The 20,294-nt window shown below is 40.8% G+C and overlaps 1 protein-coding gene across 1 annotated transcript in view; it reads right to left on the bottom strand.

The window, feature by feature from the left end:
* Nucleotides 1–1,777: 1,777 nt before the first annotated feature.
* The window catches only part of CDH7 (cadherin 7, type 2), a 101,341-nt gene continuing 82,824 nt past the window's right edge, over nt 1,778–20,294 (bottom strand). The window contains exons 8-11 of the mRNA XM_004683961.2: nt 19,486–19,607; nt 18,791–18,908; nt 16,617–16,868; nt 1,778–3,903 (exon numbers count right to left, since the gene is read on the bottom strand). Coding sequence (XP_004684018.1) covers nt 3,410–3,903; nt 16,617–16,868; nt 18,791–18,908; nt 19,486–19,607 — 986 coding nt within the window. The 3' untranslated portion in view covers nt 1,778–3,409. The remainder of the gene's footprint in view (nt 3,904–16,616; nt 16,869–18,790; nt 18,909–19,485; nt 19,608–20,294) is intronic.

Genomic DNA, 20,294 nt, shown 5'->3' with positions numbered 1-20,294 from the left:
CTGAACTTTTTAAAGCTTCCTCAGATTCTATATGAATATAAATGCCATCTATTTGCATGGAAGTTCCTTAGAGCAGGTGGGGCTGAATAGCAGATGGATCACTCACACCATGTACATGATATTATGGAAGTCTATTCGCCATGCAGTGCAGTACAATCAATGTAATTGTGCTTGAAGTTAAAATAATTTAAAACATTCTTAGGGTACAGTCAAAAGGTAGCTCTCACTATCTAAACATTGTAGCTCTTTACGTATGTGTAACCACGACCCCAGTGAGTGTTAGCTAAGATTCATGTCAAAGGAAAATGTTTACAGGATTCATCTGTGGTAATTGCTTAAAGATTTATTCATCACCTCCATATAGCTAATCTTTTGTCTGCTTCCTGATTTGGGGCTCCAGGGGCCCTTACACTATCATATCTATATTAATACAGCCATTCACAAACTGATTTGTGAATCTAGACTGATCATTTAAATTTGGTAAGATATGATTTATGCTGACTTCAGATGGTCCAGTGGTATTTCAGAAAAGAGATTTGGGCCTATTCCCTGGGCATGAACAGTAACAGGAAATATTCAACATACTCATCACTTTGTGAACCCTGTATTTCTGATGGTGCCCTCGTGTGGATAAATGAAAATTATTTAAATGTATTGACTTCCTGAACTATTGTCTGGACTTGAAATCGTGATCACCTTTTCCCTATAATTAAATAGATCCTTTCCCCTTCCACAGCAGCTGTCAATATTAGACAGGACAGTACTGTACCTGTGTCTAGATTTAATAGTGTCCCTTTGTCATTTTTTAATGTTCTATATAATCCTATCTGCAATCATGAGATTTCCTTTTAGGAAGTAATTTAAGCAGTAGGATATCATGAGCTTTCAATAACTGGTTTCCAGGGTAGGGTGGTGGGGAGGTAGTGTTAACTATTTTCCGTGGTGGTCCTGGCTGGTTTTAGTATACCCCTGAATTTTAGTGATGAGACAACAGGTTTTGTTTTGCTCCAGTGTTAAAGACTTCAACTAGCCTTACTGATCTTATCAAGTGTTCCAATTCTCTGGTATAAAATATAATCTCTATTAAGTATTATGCCTAATAATTGTATATAGCCTTAGATTTTGGAAGAAAATGTATTTCATATAAGTTATATTGGGGCATTACTGAACCTACTTCAAGCATTTTTAGCTATCACTGATTCAATTTGAATGTTTTATGTGAGTTAGACATAAAACAGCAATTGGACATACTCAAGAATTTCAATTCTTTTGAGCCATTCTTCCTGTTCTGCTCTTCTGTCTCTAGCGAATCCTCTGCACCTCTGGCCTGTACCCAAGTTCTGTATGCATAAATAAATAAATCTTAAAAAAGAAAACATACTGTAAAAAAGAGAGACATCAAGGTGAATGATGTAATGTTCCTTTTTTAAAATACATGCAAACTTCCATTTAGTAATATGTGCCTCAACCAGCAGTTTTGACATAATCCTAACGTACTAGTTTATCTTCTTGCAGACAGGAGCATTATTACAAAACTGTTTTCTCTGCACCTTGTTGATTTAACACCTATATAATTCCTGTACCACACTTGGCTTTATTGAAAAGTGTACTATATTTTTTATTTGTAAAACTTACATGTTACTATAAACCATGAAGAGCATCTCCTACTGTTATAAAATTAGTTTCTCATTTCTATATTAATACAGCAAGGAGCATCTTTATGAAGTCATAAAACAATGCCTACAAAACTTTATTTAAATGAAAGGACTGTTTGCAGAGAAATTTATTGAGTTATTTATTTTGATGAAGCTGAAGGCCACTGTCACATATTTCATTTCTAAATGTGGGCTGCAAGTTTACAGAATCCGACATAGCTTCTCCTGGTGGAAGCAAATAGCGATATTCTGGATTCGGTGTCTGTCTTTCAGAACAGAGCACGGGTCTACTGTCATTTATTGTGAACCCAACAAATTCTTTTTTAAAAGGAAAAGTAAAACCCATTCCTACTTGAGTATAACGTATTAAATCAGTATTAATGTGGGAAAAAAGATAGGTATAAATGTCATATTAGTCATAAATTTCTCTTTTCCAAGGAACCCATCTCAAAATCAAACCAGGTAATTGCTTGAATCACCCTTCTCATTTCAACACAGCGGAGCCAGTAGAGAAATTAGTCATTTGCATCAGGATTTAAAGGTGGGACATGAAAGTATATTCTATTAGTGTGTTTAGATATATTTTTTAAAAAATCAAGTCTTTTACTCAGTATGTTCACAGCAAAAGAGGTTGGGGGAAAACACATTCTCAAGTCTTTGGAGCATATAGAACTTGTGACTTTGAAAAATAAATTTGACATAAAGTAAATCTCAATTCTCTCCAAAATCTTCTTTCTAAAATACAAATACTTTATTCCCATGTTTGCACACTGTGATGGCTCGGGCGAGCGTGCCCCACATTATTGGAGATGTGTGCCCGGCTGAGGGCACTCCCATTTTCCTGTTCCCCAGCATCCTCTTTTCCAGGTACCTCAGGCTGGAGAAATATCAGCGTGTACTGAGCAGCTTAACACTGCCAGGCAGAAAGAGGGGCCTGGATTTAGTGGAGACTGGCTCTCCCAAGGAACGATAACACCATGTGTCAAATAAAAAAGCAAAGATAGTCTCCTGTACAAATCAGAAGAGGTAAGAAAACCCAAGGAATAGACAGCAACTTTTCCCATACCTACACACGCATCTCAAATGGCTGCAAACTTGAAGAATGATTCACCTTTTTCTTGTTTGGAATGCTTTGTAATTGATTTGCTGAACAAAGGTTTTAGGTTGCCTTAAAGCAAATTTTATGGTCTTGTCTTGTCGGGTGGGGGGTGTTTATTTGGGGGAGTTTTTCTAAGAATTGATATACTGCTAAGTAAAATATATCTGCTAACCAACAGCAATAAAATTCTGCTGAATTCTATCTAGCAAGCTTAAGAAAAAGTCACTGTAAATTAAATTTGTTCCTAGTTTTGCTAGGTGAGACGTGAGGACCCAATGCTGACACATGGTGTTTCTAGTCCTCTCCAGTGGCAGTGCGAGAGGGTAGGTAAGCACAGGACTCTGGGTCACTGATGCCCCAGGGCTCTACTCACTGAGAAAGGCAGGTGCCCGTGCAGGTATCTGAGAGTTGCTGTCTATTCACAAACCACTGAGCATTTCTGTTTATCAAAAAGCCTCCAAATGCTCAGTCTGTGGTCAGTGCAATCCCATGCATAAGTCTAGCAAGAGAACGCTTCACCCCTCAGAAACCTACACAGGTAAAAAGGGAGCAATCTTTATGACCATCTTCTCTAGCGAGCAGAGTTCTGGTTTTCTGTGTACAGTGGGTTTTGTGTTTACTGTGTTGGCAGTACATTTCAACTGGAGGTTCAGGGCTATGAGTACAAACTCTCCTGGCCGGTTCCATACATGTCTGCGAGCCGTTTAAAACGGGGCCCCCAGTCGCTTAAGTAGTCGTAATTCTGATCAGAGTTCGAGCTGATGGAATCCAAGGAGCTGAGGGACTCGGCTACTGAGCCACTGCCTTCAAAAGCATACGTCTGCAAGGAGTCGTAAGGCGGAGCACCGGGGTCCACATCAGCTTCCTTCAGTCTCTCCCAAATAAACTCCCTAAAGATGACATTATCTGGGATGCTCTTGAAAGTGGGTCGACTCAAGAACTGGATTTCCGGAGTCACGTCCCTCCTGGTCTTGGTGTCTCTCATGACATTGAGGTTCCGCAGCGCGGCCATGTCGAAGGCTTCCGTGTCTTCCTCTCCGCCCCCCTCGTCGTCATATCTGACGATGTTTTCTCTGATGTCTCTCTCTTCATCAAAAATGAGCGGCTCCTTTTTCCGTCTTCTCATGGTGACGATCAGGAGCACCAGCACTGAAACAGCAAAGAGAGAGAGTCAGCAAGCGCACAGCCCCACGCCCTCATCGTGGTGAAGGCCACCAGCCTGCTGAGTCCCGCTCTGCTCCCCAGGGACACAGCCTGGCCTGCCTTGCGCGAGGAGCCATGGCAGTGAGTGTGATGACATGCCTTTACAGTAGGCCGCGGTCAGCCTGTTCCACCCCTGTTCAGATGTTATGTTTCTTCACCACCCAAGTCTGGGCGAGAGCAAGCTGAAGGGGTGCGTTCAGAACAAATGTTACAATATTAAATCCAGGAAATAGGGAATTTTTTTTTTTTAACTCCTCGCTTAGGCAGAGTGACAGTTCATAAATATCTTGTCTCTAATTGAACATGTGCAGCAGCATCAGAAGGAATTTGACAGCAGCATTTGGTCAGGTGGTTTGGAGAAAAGCCTAGCCCTTGTCTCGGATCCCGAGTATTTCAGACCATATGCAAAGATGAAGACTTCTCTCCGATAGCCACTTCCCTGAGAACATCCACATTCTCAGGACAAAATACTGAGCCTTAGCTTTACACGTTATACCTAGAGAGAATACAGGTTGTGAGGTCAGCATTAGCTAATGCTAGATTGAGGAAATTAATCATCTCGTTAGCATTAAGAATTATTCTTCCTATAGCAAAACTGTTAAAAGGAAAGCCTGTGATCACAGTTGACTATTATTTTGGTTTGAACAAAATGAACATATGCTGATAATACTATGAGTAACTGATGCTAGCTGAACTGGAACATACAGTTTTATCTTTAAAATACCCTTGGAACATTTTTTTTTTTCTGGAAAGTCTAAAAGGTTCTAAATCTACACCATGTGTACTATTGTCCAGGGCCAATTACTCTCAGTATATTTAAAAAGAAGCCTGCAATACGTATGTTGAAGGATCACACAAGCTTTTATATTTGCATTAAGAAAGCACTGAAAACGAAAATACATGTAATGTGTGTTTTCCATTCATCTCTTTTTGAGGGTTTTCATCATAAATGGATGTTGAATCTTGTCAAAGACTTTCTCAGCATCTATTGACGCGATGAATCACACTGATTTTCAGATGCTCAACCTTCCTGGAAACCCCAGTCTGAATCCTACTTGGCCAGGAGTATGATCCTTTTAAAGCATGGCTAGATTTGGTTGCTAAGATCTTTATTGAGGTTTTTTTTTTTTTTTTTGCATCTGTGTTCACAAAGGAAATTTGTCTATAGTTTCTTTCTTGTGTATTCTGGCTGTGGGATAGTGGCCTCATAAATGTGTCTTCGAGTATTCCTTTACATCTCAATTTTCTCAGTTTGAGTAGGATAAGTTTTCACTTGTGAAGCCAATTTGGTAGTGGGTGTAACAATGGTGGTGATACCTGATTGGAAGGGACAGATGGTACCTCAATTAAAAAAAAAAAGACATATAAAACTGTTCCTAGTTTTAGTAAAACCATATCTACAGAATGCTCTATTCTGAATGTATAGCATGGATACTATATATTATACCCCTAGTATATTGAGGCCTATTCTCCTTTTTGCTCTTATTACACTTGAATGTTCTCAACTGGTTTCACTACAAGGGTAGACAGATAGTTCAGAAGCTAATATTTGTACATTGTCCCTTTCTCATTCTTTGCTTAGGGAACTAGATGTTATCCTTCTCTGCTATGTACATTTCCAATTCTTGCCCTCTGAGAATAGAGCATTTCCACCACTCAGGGGACTTGGACTTTCAAAATCCATGCCAGAATATTACCCACAAACAGCCCTCTCTGTTGTTAACATTCTGGCATGGACCTTGAAAACAGATACTAACTTTGGTATCAAGAGAGCTTTCCATAAAAGTATACCCTTCCCGCATACTAGCTGATATCTTATGCAGACAACTTAAACCACCCATCTGAACCCAGCTACATGTCTAACAGCCATCTCCGATGTCCACAGCGTGGACAAAGGAAGTTGGGAAATAATATAAGAGTAGTAGAGTGCCAGGTGCTTGGTGTGCAACCTCAAATTTTTCATTGTCTTCTCTATCCCGTCAAGAACATTAACTTCATAGACACAGCTAATGAAGACATTCTTTCTCCTCTGACCAAGGACAAACGAGGAAGATGGTTAGCTAATAAGTGAAGCGGAAGATATGTTGAATATGAGGCGAGACACATACACCCCAGGTCCCATGGAGAGAGGAGGTGAGGTGAGAATGGTCTACACACCGCATATTTTACCCTCCACCCCTCCAGCCATCCTGGGGAGAGGGCTTCTCACTAGAATCTTGCCTCAGTCACCTCAAACAACCTGGCCTGGTGCCCCTAATGGGATGCAGGCAGTCAGGGAGGTAAGTGCCCCTTTCACCCGCCTCCAGTCCCAGCTCTGACCTTCACAAATCGGGACATACTGATGAAGAGACAGCTGCAGGCGGGGGCAGCAGCAGGTGACATGAGGTCCCCTACACAGCCAGAGAGGCAGGATGGAGAGGGCGCCAGTACCCAGCCAGTGCCCGGTGACCGTATGGGCAGAGAGGGCATGAGGTTCAGAACAGGGTAACAGTTACATAGTAACGCATGGCACTTTAGAACTTTTCCCAAAACCTCACACTTCTCTTTCCTTGCTCTTCCCTTGACAGATTCCATCCTCTGTATGGAATACAGAACAGCCATTTCCTCTATTGGGACGTGTTTCATTGTGTTTGTAAAACACTGCAGTTCCTGGGGGTGCGTACACCGAGGTCCAGTGCTGTCGAGGCAAGCTCTACGAGTTTGATGCCCTTAACGTCCAGTCTTGCTTGGAACTGAGAAAATGAGAAGTGTTTTCGTAGCTCAAACAACATTTCAACAATGGGAGAGTATTAATTTTGGGATACTATCATAATAGTCCTCAGTATTAGGAGTGATAAGCTATATCCAAGAGGCAGTTTTAGTTTTGTTTTTGTTTTTGTTTTCTCTCTAATGTCCTTTCTGTCCTAAGGCATATACTACATGTGAGTTAAAAAAAAAAAAAAAGATTGAGGTCTAGTTTGACAGCTGTTATTTGTGCTGGCTTATGAATTTGCTTGATGCCTACAGCTAGTCATTATACATAAATATACATATATACGTGTATATATATATATGGTGTAAAATTTTTGTAAAAGTAGCAGACATCCTACATTTCCTTTTGAAACTTAAATGGGGCAAAGGTTGATGTGATTAGTGTTCTGTTGAAGAGAACATGATCTTTGACCGGTGTCTATTTGAAGCAGATGCCTGGAAGGAAGATGCAACTGAGGTACCCAAATGCTGAGCAGTAATGCTGAGCACAACCTGAGGCCAGGATGACTGAGAGATCAAGGACAGGCACGTTTAGAGAAACCCATGGTGTGATAGAAGGTGGAGAGCGCACCCAGACAACCGGGTAGGTCACACTCTATGCTGCACCTGCACAGGAAGTGTAGCACAAATCGTGAAGCAACTCACTGAACTTACTTTACATGAATCAGCACTGTTCTGGACTAGGTGCGTCTTTGCATCCAACTTTCAAAAATTGGAGAAAAGTATACAGGAGCAGCTTCACTGAGGTCTGACAGAGATTCCATGGTGTCTACTGACGCACCAGAGAGCACTTAGAGTCCCCTAGACAGCTTCCTGGAGGCCAATGCCTTCAGGCCCCAACAGTGACAAAACCCATCTGTCCACTGAGCCCAGCCAGGGCCCATCTTCCAAATGGTGGCACTTAACAGTCCTGATGTGCCTGACAGTGCACTGCCTGGCTGCTGTGTTCAACATCTCACTGGCATCTTCCATCCCCTCCTCTGGAATTGCTATGCTTGAAAATGCCACACATTTCATGCTGTATATTGGTACCGAGAACGATGCCCAGAAAGTGGCACAGTGCCACTGGGGTACAACAGGGACGAGGGCTGTGCCCCTTCATGTGCAGTTGGCACATTCCAAACTGAGTCTGGTTCCCAGAAGACCACTCAGTCACGTGAAGCACCATCTAGTCAGTTCTTTTCTTATCCTAACATTCCGTGAAAGGTTATTGTGTTAAGTAGAATTCCAAGACTTTGCACACCTACACCTGCTCATATCTTTGCCTTGAAGGTGGCCAGCAGAGGATGTCCTGTTTCACAAGAAGAACAACTGTCCTGGCCAGAGACTACACTAGAGAATCCCAGTGACTGGAAGGATCCAGGGGTCCCATGCACACATGTGGTAGAAGGTAGGTGGAGAGAACATGGGGAAGGGGAAGGAAGAGGGGGCACTGAAGATACAACCTTGACCCTATGTGGAACAACTGAAGTGTCCACATGGGCCGGGACCCCATCAAGCAGGACAGCGCTCTGTCCTACCTGTCCCCATCCAGCCTTCAGTGTCCGCATGTGGATGGTGAAGTGAATGGGACAGGCAAGGCCTTCCACTGACGGTCCCCAGCGTCGGCACTGTCTCGGCAGCATTGCAGACATGGCTTGACCCCACCCTCGAGGATAAGGCAAGAACAGGTGGCTTAAGACATTTTAGCTGAAGAGGATGGAGGCCCAGGGTCCCCACTCTGCAACTGGGCTGCCCACAGCAGTGCAGGAAGCTGGTGCTCACCTACTGGCCCAACCCATACCATCACCTGAAAAGGTGCAGAGAGTCAATCTATGAGGCAAAAGCCACCTAGAGATCTTGGATAAAAGAATTCACCATGAATCAATTTATCTAGGCAAGAAAAGGAAGCTCCCTACCAAGCCACATAAAAACTAACCATGAAGAGACTGGCGTTTTGCTTCTGTATTGCCCGTGTGTTGTTCTGAGTGAAGTCTCAGCCCAGCAGAACTGTGGAAATCGCCTAGTGAGTGTAAGGTAAGAGTTACAACTTTGCTTGTTAGATTTAGAAACACAGCAGTGATCAAAAGGAGGCAATCAGTAAGGAGAGAGAAAATAAGATGAGTCCTAATAGAATTAGTGGATTTAAAAACTGCAGTAGCTGTTCCAATATTAGAGAAATGCAAGTTTATGCAGAGAATCAGCAAAAAGCACAATGAGAAGGAAATGAAAATCTTCTAAGAGCAGTTTTGCCATAATATCAAGGGGGAGGGGTGCAGGAGGAAACATGAAAGAGAAAGGCCTAGAAAATGTCATGTAAATAAATACTACCTCATTCTGGGAGATGAACCAGAATTCCTGATCCGAGAGTTCCTAACACAGTGAGACTGATGCACCTTGACACATCAGAATTAAACTTGAAAACTCTTAATAATGAAAGAACACAGTGTCCACAGCAGAAGAGTACCCAGAAGGGAGCACTGATTAGACTGTCCACGAGCTTGTCCGAGGGCTCCATGCTAGGGAAGAAGAGAACAGCACGAGCTTTTTAAAGAGCAAAGAAGATTTACGCCCCAAGGAAGGTACTGTGTGAGCACAGGCTGGCCAAGCTGAATGAGAGCAGGCAGGCTAGGGACGAAGGTAGAGTAGACTGCACTCGGAAGTGTGTGAGCAGGCTGGCGTGGAACTGGGCTTTGGGCGAACATAATGTACACAAAACTGACACCTGAATGTCATGTCAGTGCAAATTATTTTAAGTCATTGCTTAGAGTACAGCATCGAAAAGTACCTGGCTTTTATTTAATTCAACATTTTTTTCACTGAGTACTTAATACTTACACTAATATTGTAAGCTCTACTAAGCAGTGATTTTATTCCAAGCCACTGTATCTTAAGCACAAGTTCTACCTCAATGTAAGTACGCACTTAATATTTACGAAGTAACTTTTAAAAGTACAGCCAAGATCCTATGCTAGCAAGACAGCATTTCCAGTTATTGGAACACTGATATTTACTATAATAAAAAGGTCATTATTATAATATACAATAAATTATGTAATAATGTTTTGAAAATATATATTGGAAGGTATTTTCTAGACAGCATGCTTATAGGAATTACCACAAGTAGGCCTTCAAGGAACACTTCTTGTCTATGGTTTCTATGTGGAATCAGAATTGCTTACTAGTCAAAAAATTACTTAAACTTCACTATCAACAGAGAGAAGTGCTATTTTGAATTGAGATATGAATTCACTATTTAAAATAGATGCTATCCAAAACATTTTTAAGTAAAATGTATTTTGATTACATATTGAAATAACTTGTTCATACTTTAGAAAAGGTATTACTGGCACTGAATTCATGTGTTTCCCTCTATTTTGCTAGTGAGACTACTAAAACCTTGAAATGATATGTGGTTCCCATTTGTTTAGATCAGCTGTCCAAAAGAAATATAATTAAACAACAGATTCAGAAATGCTAAAAACTTAATTGCCTGTGGCTTTAAGGCATAACATGACTGTAAAATTTTATTCCCAAATGACAAACCACTAACCAATTATTACTGTCTGTGTACCTAAAATACAACTTATATGAACATGAAAGATCTGCTAACACAATCTGTTTGAGTTCAGTAATTTATTATCCATAAATTTGCAAAATCTTAACCTTCAAAAACTATTTTCTATCTCTTCACTGTTCTTTGAACCTATTGATTTGCATAAATATTACTAAAAATTGGTCAAATTTTCTCTTAATCTTGAATTTGGGTGACTTTAGAAACACCCTAGGTCCTTCCAGGGTCAATTGTAAGTGCAGACGTGCAACACCACCCATGGGCGCTCCACAGGAACAGGTGGGTCACTCAGTGGGACCTGCTTCCGACTGCATCCTAGTCTGTCTTCACCTACAGTCAATGTTACAAAAAAATACATATTTTGTAAAAGTGTTCCACTCCATATTTCCAATTTCTCAATCCTGATTGCTCCTGGAATTTTCCAGTTGGTTCCCCTGAAACTAAAGTTACCAAATTCAATGGGTGCTTTTCAGGGCAAATCTATTATATCTGACAAAAACCTTTGACCAAGCAACACAATATAGCTTTCTTGCACTAGTTCATGGATATTGTGGATCGTCTGGCAACCAGTATGGGAAAAAAAAATCTAGCTCTCTCCTCTCAAGTCATGGTTGATTTAACAGCTGCTCTTCTGGCCTCTTCCCTTCTGGTCTAACACTCTCCCTAGGTGAGCTGGAACTCCCAAGAACTGTAACACCTACAGTGGCAAGTGTCGAGGACTCAGACATCAAAATCTACCACCAGAATAACCAGACCACAATAAGAAAGGCCTACGGTTATCAAGGAGCAGGTAAAATACCTTGCTGAGGGCTAGACAGCCAGTGAAGGTAAGGCAGGGATTCAACGTAGTGAGCCTCTGGCACACATCCCAGGGGCTCCTGCAGGATGAGGGTGCACTTTCTAGAACACAGCAATGGTCACTGGCATCACTTCTATTACGTTCGCTCCCTACCCACACATTCTCACTCATGTGGCACTCAGAATATCCAGATTTTTACTCATTCACTTTCCTCTAGTCTGTGTACTCTTCTCAGCTATAACACCCAAACCAAACACTTTCAGATCAGTCTGACTCCATCTTCTGTGCTTCTACCTTCTACTCATGACAATCCCTCTTCCTACCACATTCTATGCTGGAACCCCTGAGATGTGACTCAGATCCCTTCCCGAGACCTTCTTTGCCTGTTTCTGATGCCCATTTACTTTGAATCCTTCCTTTTTTCCTTTCCTACCTGTATGACTGATCAAGGAGGACACAGATATCTTACTTGACAACAGCACTTACCTTATAGATGAAGATGATATGAGTCCATATTCGTCAAGTGCTTATCTGCTGCCAAAAAAGTGGGCACTCTGTGGCTTGGTTAAACCATAAATAAACACTATGGAATTTATACAATATGAAATTCTATAGCAAAGTCCTACTAAGTCAAGTCCTTTAGGCTATGTGGAAAGTCGAGTCCTAAACAATGGTACCAGGCACACATCTGTGGTTTTGAGAAATTGCTCTTAATTGGCTTAACTTGTATCCTGTTGACTGGGTGGGAGAATTGCAGAGACACTGCATCTAATCTTGGGGGGCCTGAATCATGTGACATAGGTAGTAAGTAAACAGTTGAGTGTGATAAATATTCAGATTCATCCAAAGATGCTTTTCCTCTTAATGCCTGTGAAGTAGGTTCTGTAAATTCAGACCACCAGGCTCAAGGTGCTTTTAGATTTGGTCAAGGAATCTACATTTACAAACTGTAACAAGGATCACAAAGGATACAGCCAGGTTACATGATAATGACACATGGGTATGTACTACCACCCCCCCCCCCGTAATTTGTTGAGTAGATGAAGACATTTCTCTGAGAATATCCAAACTTCCAGAAGCAGCTGAGGCAGAGAGAAAGCAGCCCCAATGTCTGGGGGAGGGGATGCAACCTTGTGGCAAGAAGGTACTTGGCTCTTCCTACCAGGCGAGGGGGCTCGGAGGACAGGCTCTGGGATCTGTGTAGGCACATTTTGTCCCCCTAAGATGGTTCAAACAAAAAGCTATGTCCTAAAAAGTGAAATGATAGGAAAAATACAGGGATGTCTGTGACCAGAGAAGGGTGTCATTCACTGCAAGTGACAGCTCAGCTCAGAGATGCAGGGTGAGACGTTCATCAGACCTTAGTGTGGAGACCAAGACTTAAATTCACACTTAGGAATCCACTACTTATAGTGGAACAAAAAGCCAATTTCTCTTAATCACAAATCTCTCCTATCCACTATACAAATTTTAAACTGAAATCTATCCTGAATTTTAACAACAAATAACACATCCCTGAATCTCTGCTGCAACATTTCTTCTAGTTTGGTTAGATTCTAAAAACCATCTATTTTGATTTTTTTTTTTTCTTGAGTTGCTCTTACATAGCCCCAGGGCTAGTAAACTGAAAATATAAATATTTTTAACTTTTTGTAAAGTTTGAAATTCCGGGCGTGGGGAAGTCCTATAAATATACAATCTCAGGAACTGGGAAAATCTAAGTCCATAAAGATATTATTTATGGCTAATGACAAACCGAAAATCAAATGTTCTTATCCACTAATGAATGAGTTCATTCAGCACGCAGGTGTGGTAAGCCTACTCAGCAATTAGGAGGCGCTACATCCATAATGATCAAACAATGCTCAGTTCCTCCCTAAAAGGAGTCTGCAGGGGAAGAGAGACCAACTACTGAAGCAGGTTATTCACTAGAATGATGCGCTAAGCCTGGTGAAAGTGGACAAGACTTACAGCAACCCACCTGGGCCCAAGGCATCACCCCTGGCAATTCTCAGTGGACGTGATCCAGGCACCCAAATAGAGGTAAGACAAAGGATTATTTGAGCAATGACTGAGGTGGACTGTGGCAGAAGAGACTGGCTGAAGTGCTAGGGAGAAGTCTGGCAGTACAAAGCCCGTGGTTTTAGTCTGTAGACAATTGGGGACATGGAATCAAATTGCATTTGTTTTTAAAAGGTTTCTCGTCTTTGGAATGGATGGATCTGGCATATAAACCCAGGCATGACATCAAATCAACAGTTCTTGGGGACTGACTGGCGTGGGAGACAGAACAAGACAAGGGTGAGTCTAATGGATTTCTGATGCCAGCACATTAGTCAAATAATGCCTATACCTTTCTAGATCTTAACCAGAGACTGAGTTACAACCGCAATCTTCCCCTTCGAAAACAAGCATCAGAGTGTCTATTAAGCATGGAGGGAGGATCATTCCATTTGAGTCTCAATTATACCAGAGAGAAAAACTGACTTAAGTGTAATGCCTATTTAATACACAAAGACAGCTGTGTATGAAAACATACATGGCTTGTACTGAAGTATCCTCTCAAATCTAACATCCACAAGCCTAGGTGTGGTACCTCAAGGTTTTAGATAACTGCAAGATACTCTAAAGTAGACACCAAGTGTTAACCACCGACTTGTCCATCTTTCCTACTGGAAAACACAGGGGCCTCCTCAGTCACATCCTGGCTCGGACTTTTTGTATTTGTGTGCTTAAAGTGTGCATGAAAATATTTAAGACCTGCCTTGGAAACGAGTTCTGAGAGTTAAATAACAGGATGCTTGTAAAGCACTCTGTTAATGGTCACCACTTAGCACATGCTCGTTAAATGTCATTCACTTTTACTTGCTCACCTGTGTTTGAAAGGGGAATGCATCTGCGCCCATAAATTAGGCACTGCCATGCCCCCATTATCTCGCGTCACATGCGCTGGTGATGCTCACAATGGACATCAGCCTGTGTTCACGGTGCTACCTACCACTTTCTCAGCTTTTTTTTTTACACCTCGGGGTCCTATTATCACAAAACTAAGAAAACATTTTCCTTGGGAGGTAAAGGAAGAAAGTGAAAATATGTGAAAGTTTGACAGCCAGGGGTGGATTGTGGAGCCTGCAACTACCTTATACCAGCAAGAGTACCTAAGACCAGTGGGGTCCAGAAAGCCAAGAGTTAGATGTAATAATCTAGGATTTCAATTACTTAGATTTTTGGGGTGCAGGTTGGTGTTTCTTTGGATAGACTAACAGAAAATCGAGCTGTCACACTCTCTAAAGAAGTGTACAATATTTAATATGGAAACAAAATTTTAGCAAATTCTTTCTTACAATGCACCAAAATAAGAATGTATTTTCAATCAGAATTTTTTTAAATGCTTTCAGCCTAGGAATGATAATGCATAGTGAAATTGATAGAGTTGGTGCAGAATATTTATTCAAGAATTGGAATGCTAAAGACCCCACCGTGTAAGGATGGCATTTTTCTATATGAAAATAATAGAAGGTTCTTAACAACTATCATGAATTTGGATTATGACAATAAGATCTCCAATTCAAGCTGTACACAATGAATAGACTAAAACCTCATAGTCTTGTTTTTGGATCCTATCTTGAAGAATAAGAGAAATCGGTAACGATGTCTTCCATAAAGTTAGTTAAATCTTAGGAACTACATTTGAACACAAGTTACATATTTTTAATATCTGTTTCCTTTGTACTTAAAGCAGTGATTGGGAACTAAATTCATGAACTCCTGAAAACTCCTTGAACATACCTGTATCTCTTTTCCCTGCTGCACAGTGCCATGATTTGGGAAGAGCACCTCTGTCAATGATGTCCTATACCCTAGTGTTCTGGAATATCAGAGAGCCCCATTCCTGGTATGTCACTGGAACAAGCCTGGCACCAGGGAAGCTGGTCCTCCCAGGCACCCAAAACCCAGGTGGTTACCTGGTTTCATCTCAAAATTGGTTTGTGACTTCTTCAGCTTGCCCTCTTTGTTTAGAAGCCTGAAAAGATTTCAGTTACCCAGCATGTAACTCGCATCTAGAAATAAGATTGCCACCACTTCCTGAGGTGGTGTGAAGGGGGCATTGGTGGCATACCAGAAGTTCCATTCAGACTCACCTCTGAGCCACAATGCCCCTGACACCTAACCTGGCAAAGAGCCTCTTTAGCGGAGACAGTCACATTCGTAGGCAGTATGACCACCTACAGGCTGAGGTGAAAACACATGGAGACCCCCATGAGGGGAGTGGACTGGGGCAGGCCCCAAACTGTTTCAGCACAAAAAAGAAAAATGCATTCAACAGTCATTGCTCTTATAATTTTTGATGCAATCCTTAAAATTTCATCCTGAGAGAGATGTATATTTTATGAATGAAAAGTTACAGCAAGGTAAGGTTTATTAACTAGGGTCTTCCAACCTAAATTGCAAGTATTCTGTGTTTTTGAGCTAAAGACCTTGTCCTTTTAAATTTGATCTAGGTTATTCAGCTATTATAAACTGTGGTATTTACATCTGTCTTGTTTTAGAAACTGGCAGAACCCTAAGACTGTTCTCTTTCCCTTTTTCAAAATATATTCTAGTCCTTTATATCCTAATCATGCTTTAACTGAGCATTGCTTGTTAATTCTAACAAATTTCTGAAAGCTTCTGCCATCTGTGTAAAAGTGAGATGGTGAAAAGAATATTCTCTTCTAGATGCATTAGCTTGGGGCTGAACACCTCAAAGTACAAACTTCCATTCTTTGAGGTTATTTACAGTATACAAAAGACTAGTCTTAGCGTGGTAGGTCCATGGATTATCTCATTTAATTTCACAACAATCTAATGCATCTAGTTCCATTCTTTTCCCTTCTAGATTAACAAGGCAGTCTGAGAAAAAAAAAAAAAGGCTTACCTAATTCACATTGCTGTACTCTAATTTTCCCAAAAAATAATAAATGAATCAAATTATACTGAACCACAAAAAAACAGTATTAAGGTGCTATGTTCTATGTTCTATGCTGAGGAAAGCACTGGGAGAAGTCACCTAAGGCACATGCCCAGTCCCCAATACCTCCCAATGTTTGAAAGAATGCTGCAGAATCTTATGCAAGTAAATATGAATTATAAGTCCAATTTAACCAAATAAACCTTAGAAAAGTACAATTAAATATGTTAATTATCCTGGGAAAATAACTTCCATTGCTGAAATGGCAATCTTTTAAAATTTGCTAATTACAAAATCCATTTTAAATCTTTTCTGAAGGTTCTAAAGGCATACTTTGTAACATCAGCATATTATTAAAATCAAAAGATTCTATTCTTAATACTTCTCTGCATCCTACAGTAAACAGGTTTTTCCCCCCCTTTTAATCTTCAAAAACTCTAGTGTTAAGATAAATTCTGTTTAACTGCTGTTTTAAAAAATGAAGTCAATTATCTTTTCATGGTTATATTTTACATCTATCCCTAGAAAGTGTACCTCGTGAGAAAATGCATGAGAAAAACACCAGCTCATGGAACATGTCTCCAAAGACACTGGAATCCACTTACCCAGCAGCGTGAGCACACAGGCCAGGATTGCAATCAGAGCTCCGGTACTGAGACCCGCTGGTAAAACATAGGCTTCCGCATTGCAGGTCTGGGCTATTCCATCTGCGTCGCAGTCACAGACACGGATGGTGAGGGTGTTGGTGCTGCTGAGGGAAGGTGAACCACTATCCACGATGAAGATGGGAAGGTAGTAAACAGATTGCTCCTGTCTGCGGAAGCCATTTCTCCTGGTGAGAATGGAGGCTGTGTTGTCTGAGAAAAATAAATAGTCATGTTATGGAAGCAACATTAGTGGCCAAGGACAGACAAATGGATTAAGATGTGGAGCAGCTACCTGATGGAGTACTACTGAGCTGTCAAAAAGATGAACTCTCGCCATCTGCAGAAATGATACTAGGGGAAATGAGGCCGAAAGAGAGACAATTTTTGGATGGGATGGTTTCACTCATTGAGGAAGAAACAAAACCTAGTGACCTGACATAAAATGAGAAGCTACCTGTGGGGAGGGAAGAGCAGGAAGACAAAGGGGCCAAAATGGAGTATGGTGGAGGAGTATGGTGGAGAAATGTGGTGCGGTGGAGGAGTATGGTGGAGAAATGTGGTGCCGTCGGGCAACCCACATCTGAAGAGGTACAGCCCTATACAACTAAATCATGTACAGTATTATAAACCAATATTATTGCAATAAGAAGTATAATTTCCAAATATTAGTCCACTTAAATGCATTTTAATATTTATGTCATTGCAGTTATAACCAAATCTATGAAAATATTGATATATGTTAACTGTGATGTTCTAACATTAAACATTCTACATTTTTATCATAAATGTCAAACTATATATAATACTAAAAGTAAACCTTATTTCAGCCAGATGTGATATCCAATCCATTCTTTTTCCCAAAACTTCCAAGGCCAATGGAATCTAAGTGTTGTTTAAATTTAGTATGCACATATGCTGAAAATAGCAATGATCGTAGTTTTTTAAATTAATATATTCCTAAAACCCAATTCACACTTTTTTTTGTAATAAGGTTATTTATTACTTAATTTATATTCAATATTCTATTTCATCAGAATTACAGTAGTTATAAAACTAATCAATAAGTCTGTATCATAAGCGATTATTTCTATATCAGAAACAGACTTTCTATCCGACACATATTTATGAATTAGAGAATGTATGCAATTCATTTTTTACAGCAAGTCATGAACCTGGAATGAGAGAAGAGGCAAGGATAAAGCACTTTGGTTTTCAAATCTGTCTGTCACAAACAGAACTGCTGATGGCTTGAGTATGCAAGGAATCGGGAAAAGTGATTATTTTCAGTGACATTGTGAAGCCAAAGTTGGGTGGTCTACATTAAAGGTGGTGGCTTCAGGCAAAAGCTCCCAGTGCCCCTCTGTAAGCCAGTCTTTCTGAAATGTAATCTACCCAGGGGGAAGCATTCTTTAAGTCAGTCACAAAAGCTCTTCTGCTAATTACCTTGAAAATAAACCTATATGAAAATATCAATTTAAAAGTAGATAAAAAACATCTTTTACAAGTTCTTAGATTGTGTGTGTGGCTAAGTGAAACCGGAATATACTTACAGGGTTCTGTAAAAATGGTCACGTAATGGCCGCTAGGAAACCGTGTGAATAGGGCCTTTGGAAAAACAGGGAATTCACTTTTTGTGTGCATCAAGGGCATATATATATATACACACACATATACATATATTCTTCCATGCTTACTTATAGATAAGCTAGAACAATACTTTTAATATTACCATCACTTACACTTTTAAGTCAAAGATGATTTATAGTGGATGTATAAAAGCCAACTGTGTTCCAACTGTCTCAAGTTACACCTGTGTCGTAGTCCTCACCAAGACAGGTAACTAACTACTCTCAGTCACCTGATTGGGATACAAATTAAGGTGGCGAGTGTTTAAGAAAAGACAGAGGGAAGGACCTGGCCTTCCCATTTGGCTTAAAATGATTTATAAGTAGCAGCTGCTTCTTTGTGACAGTAAATCCATACATAAAAATTACTAGAGGGGTTCACTGCCCTTTAATTAATGCCCTAGCTGATATAGGGAAAAAAATCCATAATCAGCATTCCTGAGTAAGACAAAAATTGTGCTTAGGGAGTTTGGGCTTGCTGCCTCCCCAGGGCCATTAACACCTTACCTTTGTTATCTTTCAATGAGAAGTTGTGGTTATTGGTTGCATCTGTTGTTAAGCTGAAATAAAACTGGTGACCACTGGACGGCTCGTCTTTGTCAACTGCGCTGATTTTCTGGATAACCTGGGACAGTAAGCGAAGCGTGAGAGCTGCTGTGTTTTCCAAGACAGGACAGAGCAGTATTACACCTGGTAATAAATACCCCCTTCTAGAATGTGGTATGAATATGAATCCAATCTCAAAAGGGCGCAGAAAAACAATTGTGTCCTTTTGGAATTCCTGTGTGAATTTACTTTGGGGACCCTCAGCAGTAAGCCTCACCCACTCATAAAACCTCACACCACTGCACGACATGGATGAGTCGAGACTAAACTACACTGAATTTTTAGAACTTCGAGACAGGTGAGTCCTGCTGGGTACAGGGGGAGGAAGCCAGGGAGTCTCAGTATGTGGCATTTCTCTTAAAGGATCCAAGCCCTGAGTGGGCCTTTTACATATTTACCTTTACTTCCTGAGGCATTTCCATCATCCCAATTAAACACGAATCACAAAGTTCCTTTAATATTAGTTTTATGCGACACATGAAAGTGTTAGCTTTGCTGAAATGGGCTGATTGTGTTTTATCTGAAAGCTAGCACAATTTCAAAGGCAGCTGCTGGGTGTTGTGAAAGGGATCTTGTCCACAAACTCAATGCCCTACCTGCCCTGGCGGAGCGTTTTCACAGACGGTGGTTTCATAGTCCATGGCGAATTCCGGAGCGTTGTCATTGATGTCCAGTATCGTGATGGCCACATAGCCTCGTCCTACTTGAGATGGATTCTCTAATGGAGAACAAGATAGTGTACCATTTACTCTGGCACTCAAGCTGTTAATACATGGGCACTTGATACAGCGTTAAGAACAATTAGAATCATGCAAATTGTTACCTATCAAAACAATTCTAACAAGCAAATGACCAAACTGAACAAAACCTGCCATCCTAACACTGTAGACTTTAAAAAGGATCAGAAAGTCTGATCCCAATATCAGAGCAAGAAGATACTCATAAAGATACTGAAAAGTGTTGAAAGCAGGCCCTTCCAGGGGATGCAGCAGATTAAAGCACAGCAATAGGAAGCTAGCTGCCGTTGCTTCAGCATAAGTTCGATCCCAGGCCCAGGAGGAGACCCACATGCCTCATCAGACCTCTCTTGTCCCGCCCACTGCTCCCTTCACCTGTGTATTTCACTCCATTGATCTGTTCTGTACCCTGCTGTCTCTGGTGAATCCTTTCACTGGGCCTGTACCCCAGTTATATGCATAAATATATTTTTTTTTAAAAAGGAACATTGGTAAAAGTGGGAGAAGTCCTAGGTGTATGAATATACATGGCGTATACAAGTGTTTCATTTATATGTATTTATGTAGAATAAAGGTGACTCTGTTTCAATGTTTTTCTTACCACAAACTACAATGAGTTCAACAGACTCTGCAAATCTGGATGCCATGGTTAATGATCCGTTGACTAA

Source organism: Condylura cristata, unplaced genomic scaffold (assembly GCF_000260355.1).
Source record: "Condylura cristata isolate star-nosed mole 26May11 unplaced genomic scaffold, ConCri1.0 scaffold00016, whole genome shotgun sequence".
In the NCBI taxonomy this organism is placed as follows: domain Eukaryota; kingdom Metazoa; phylum Chordata; class Mammalia; order Eulipotyphla; family Talpidae; genus Condylura; species Condylura cristata.
The sequence above is the reverse complement of the archived record's forward strand: the minus strand, read 5'-3'. Positions and strand labels throughout refer to the sequence as shown.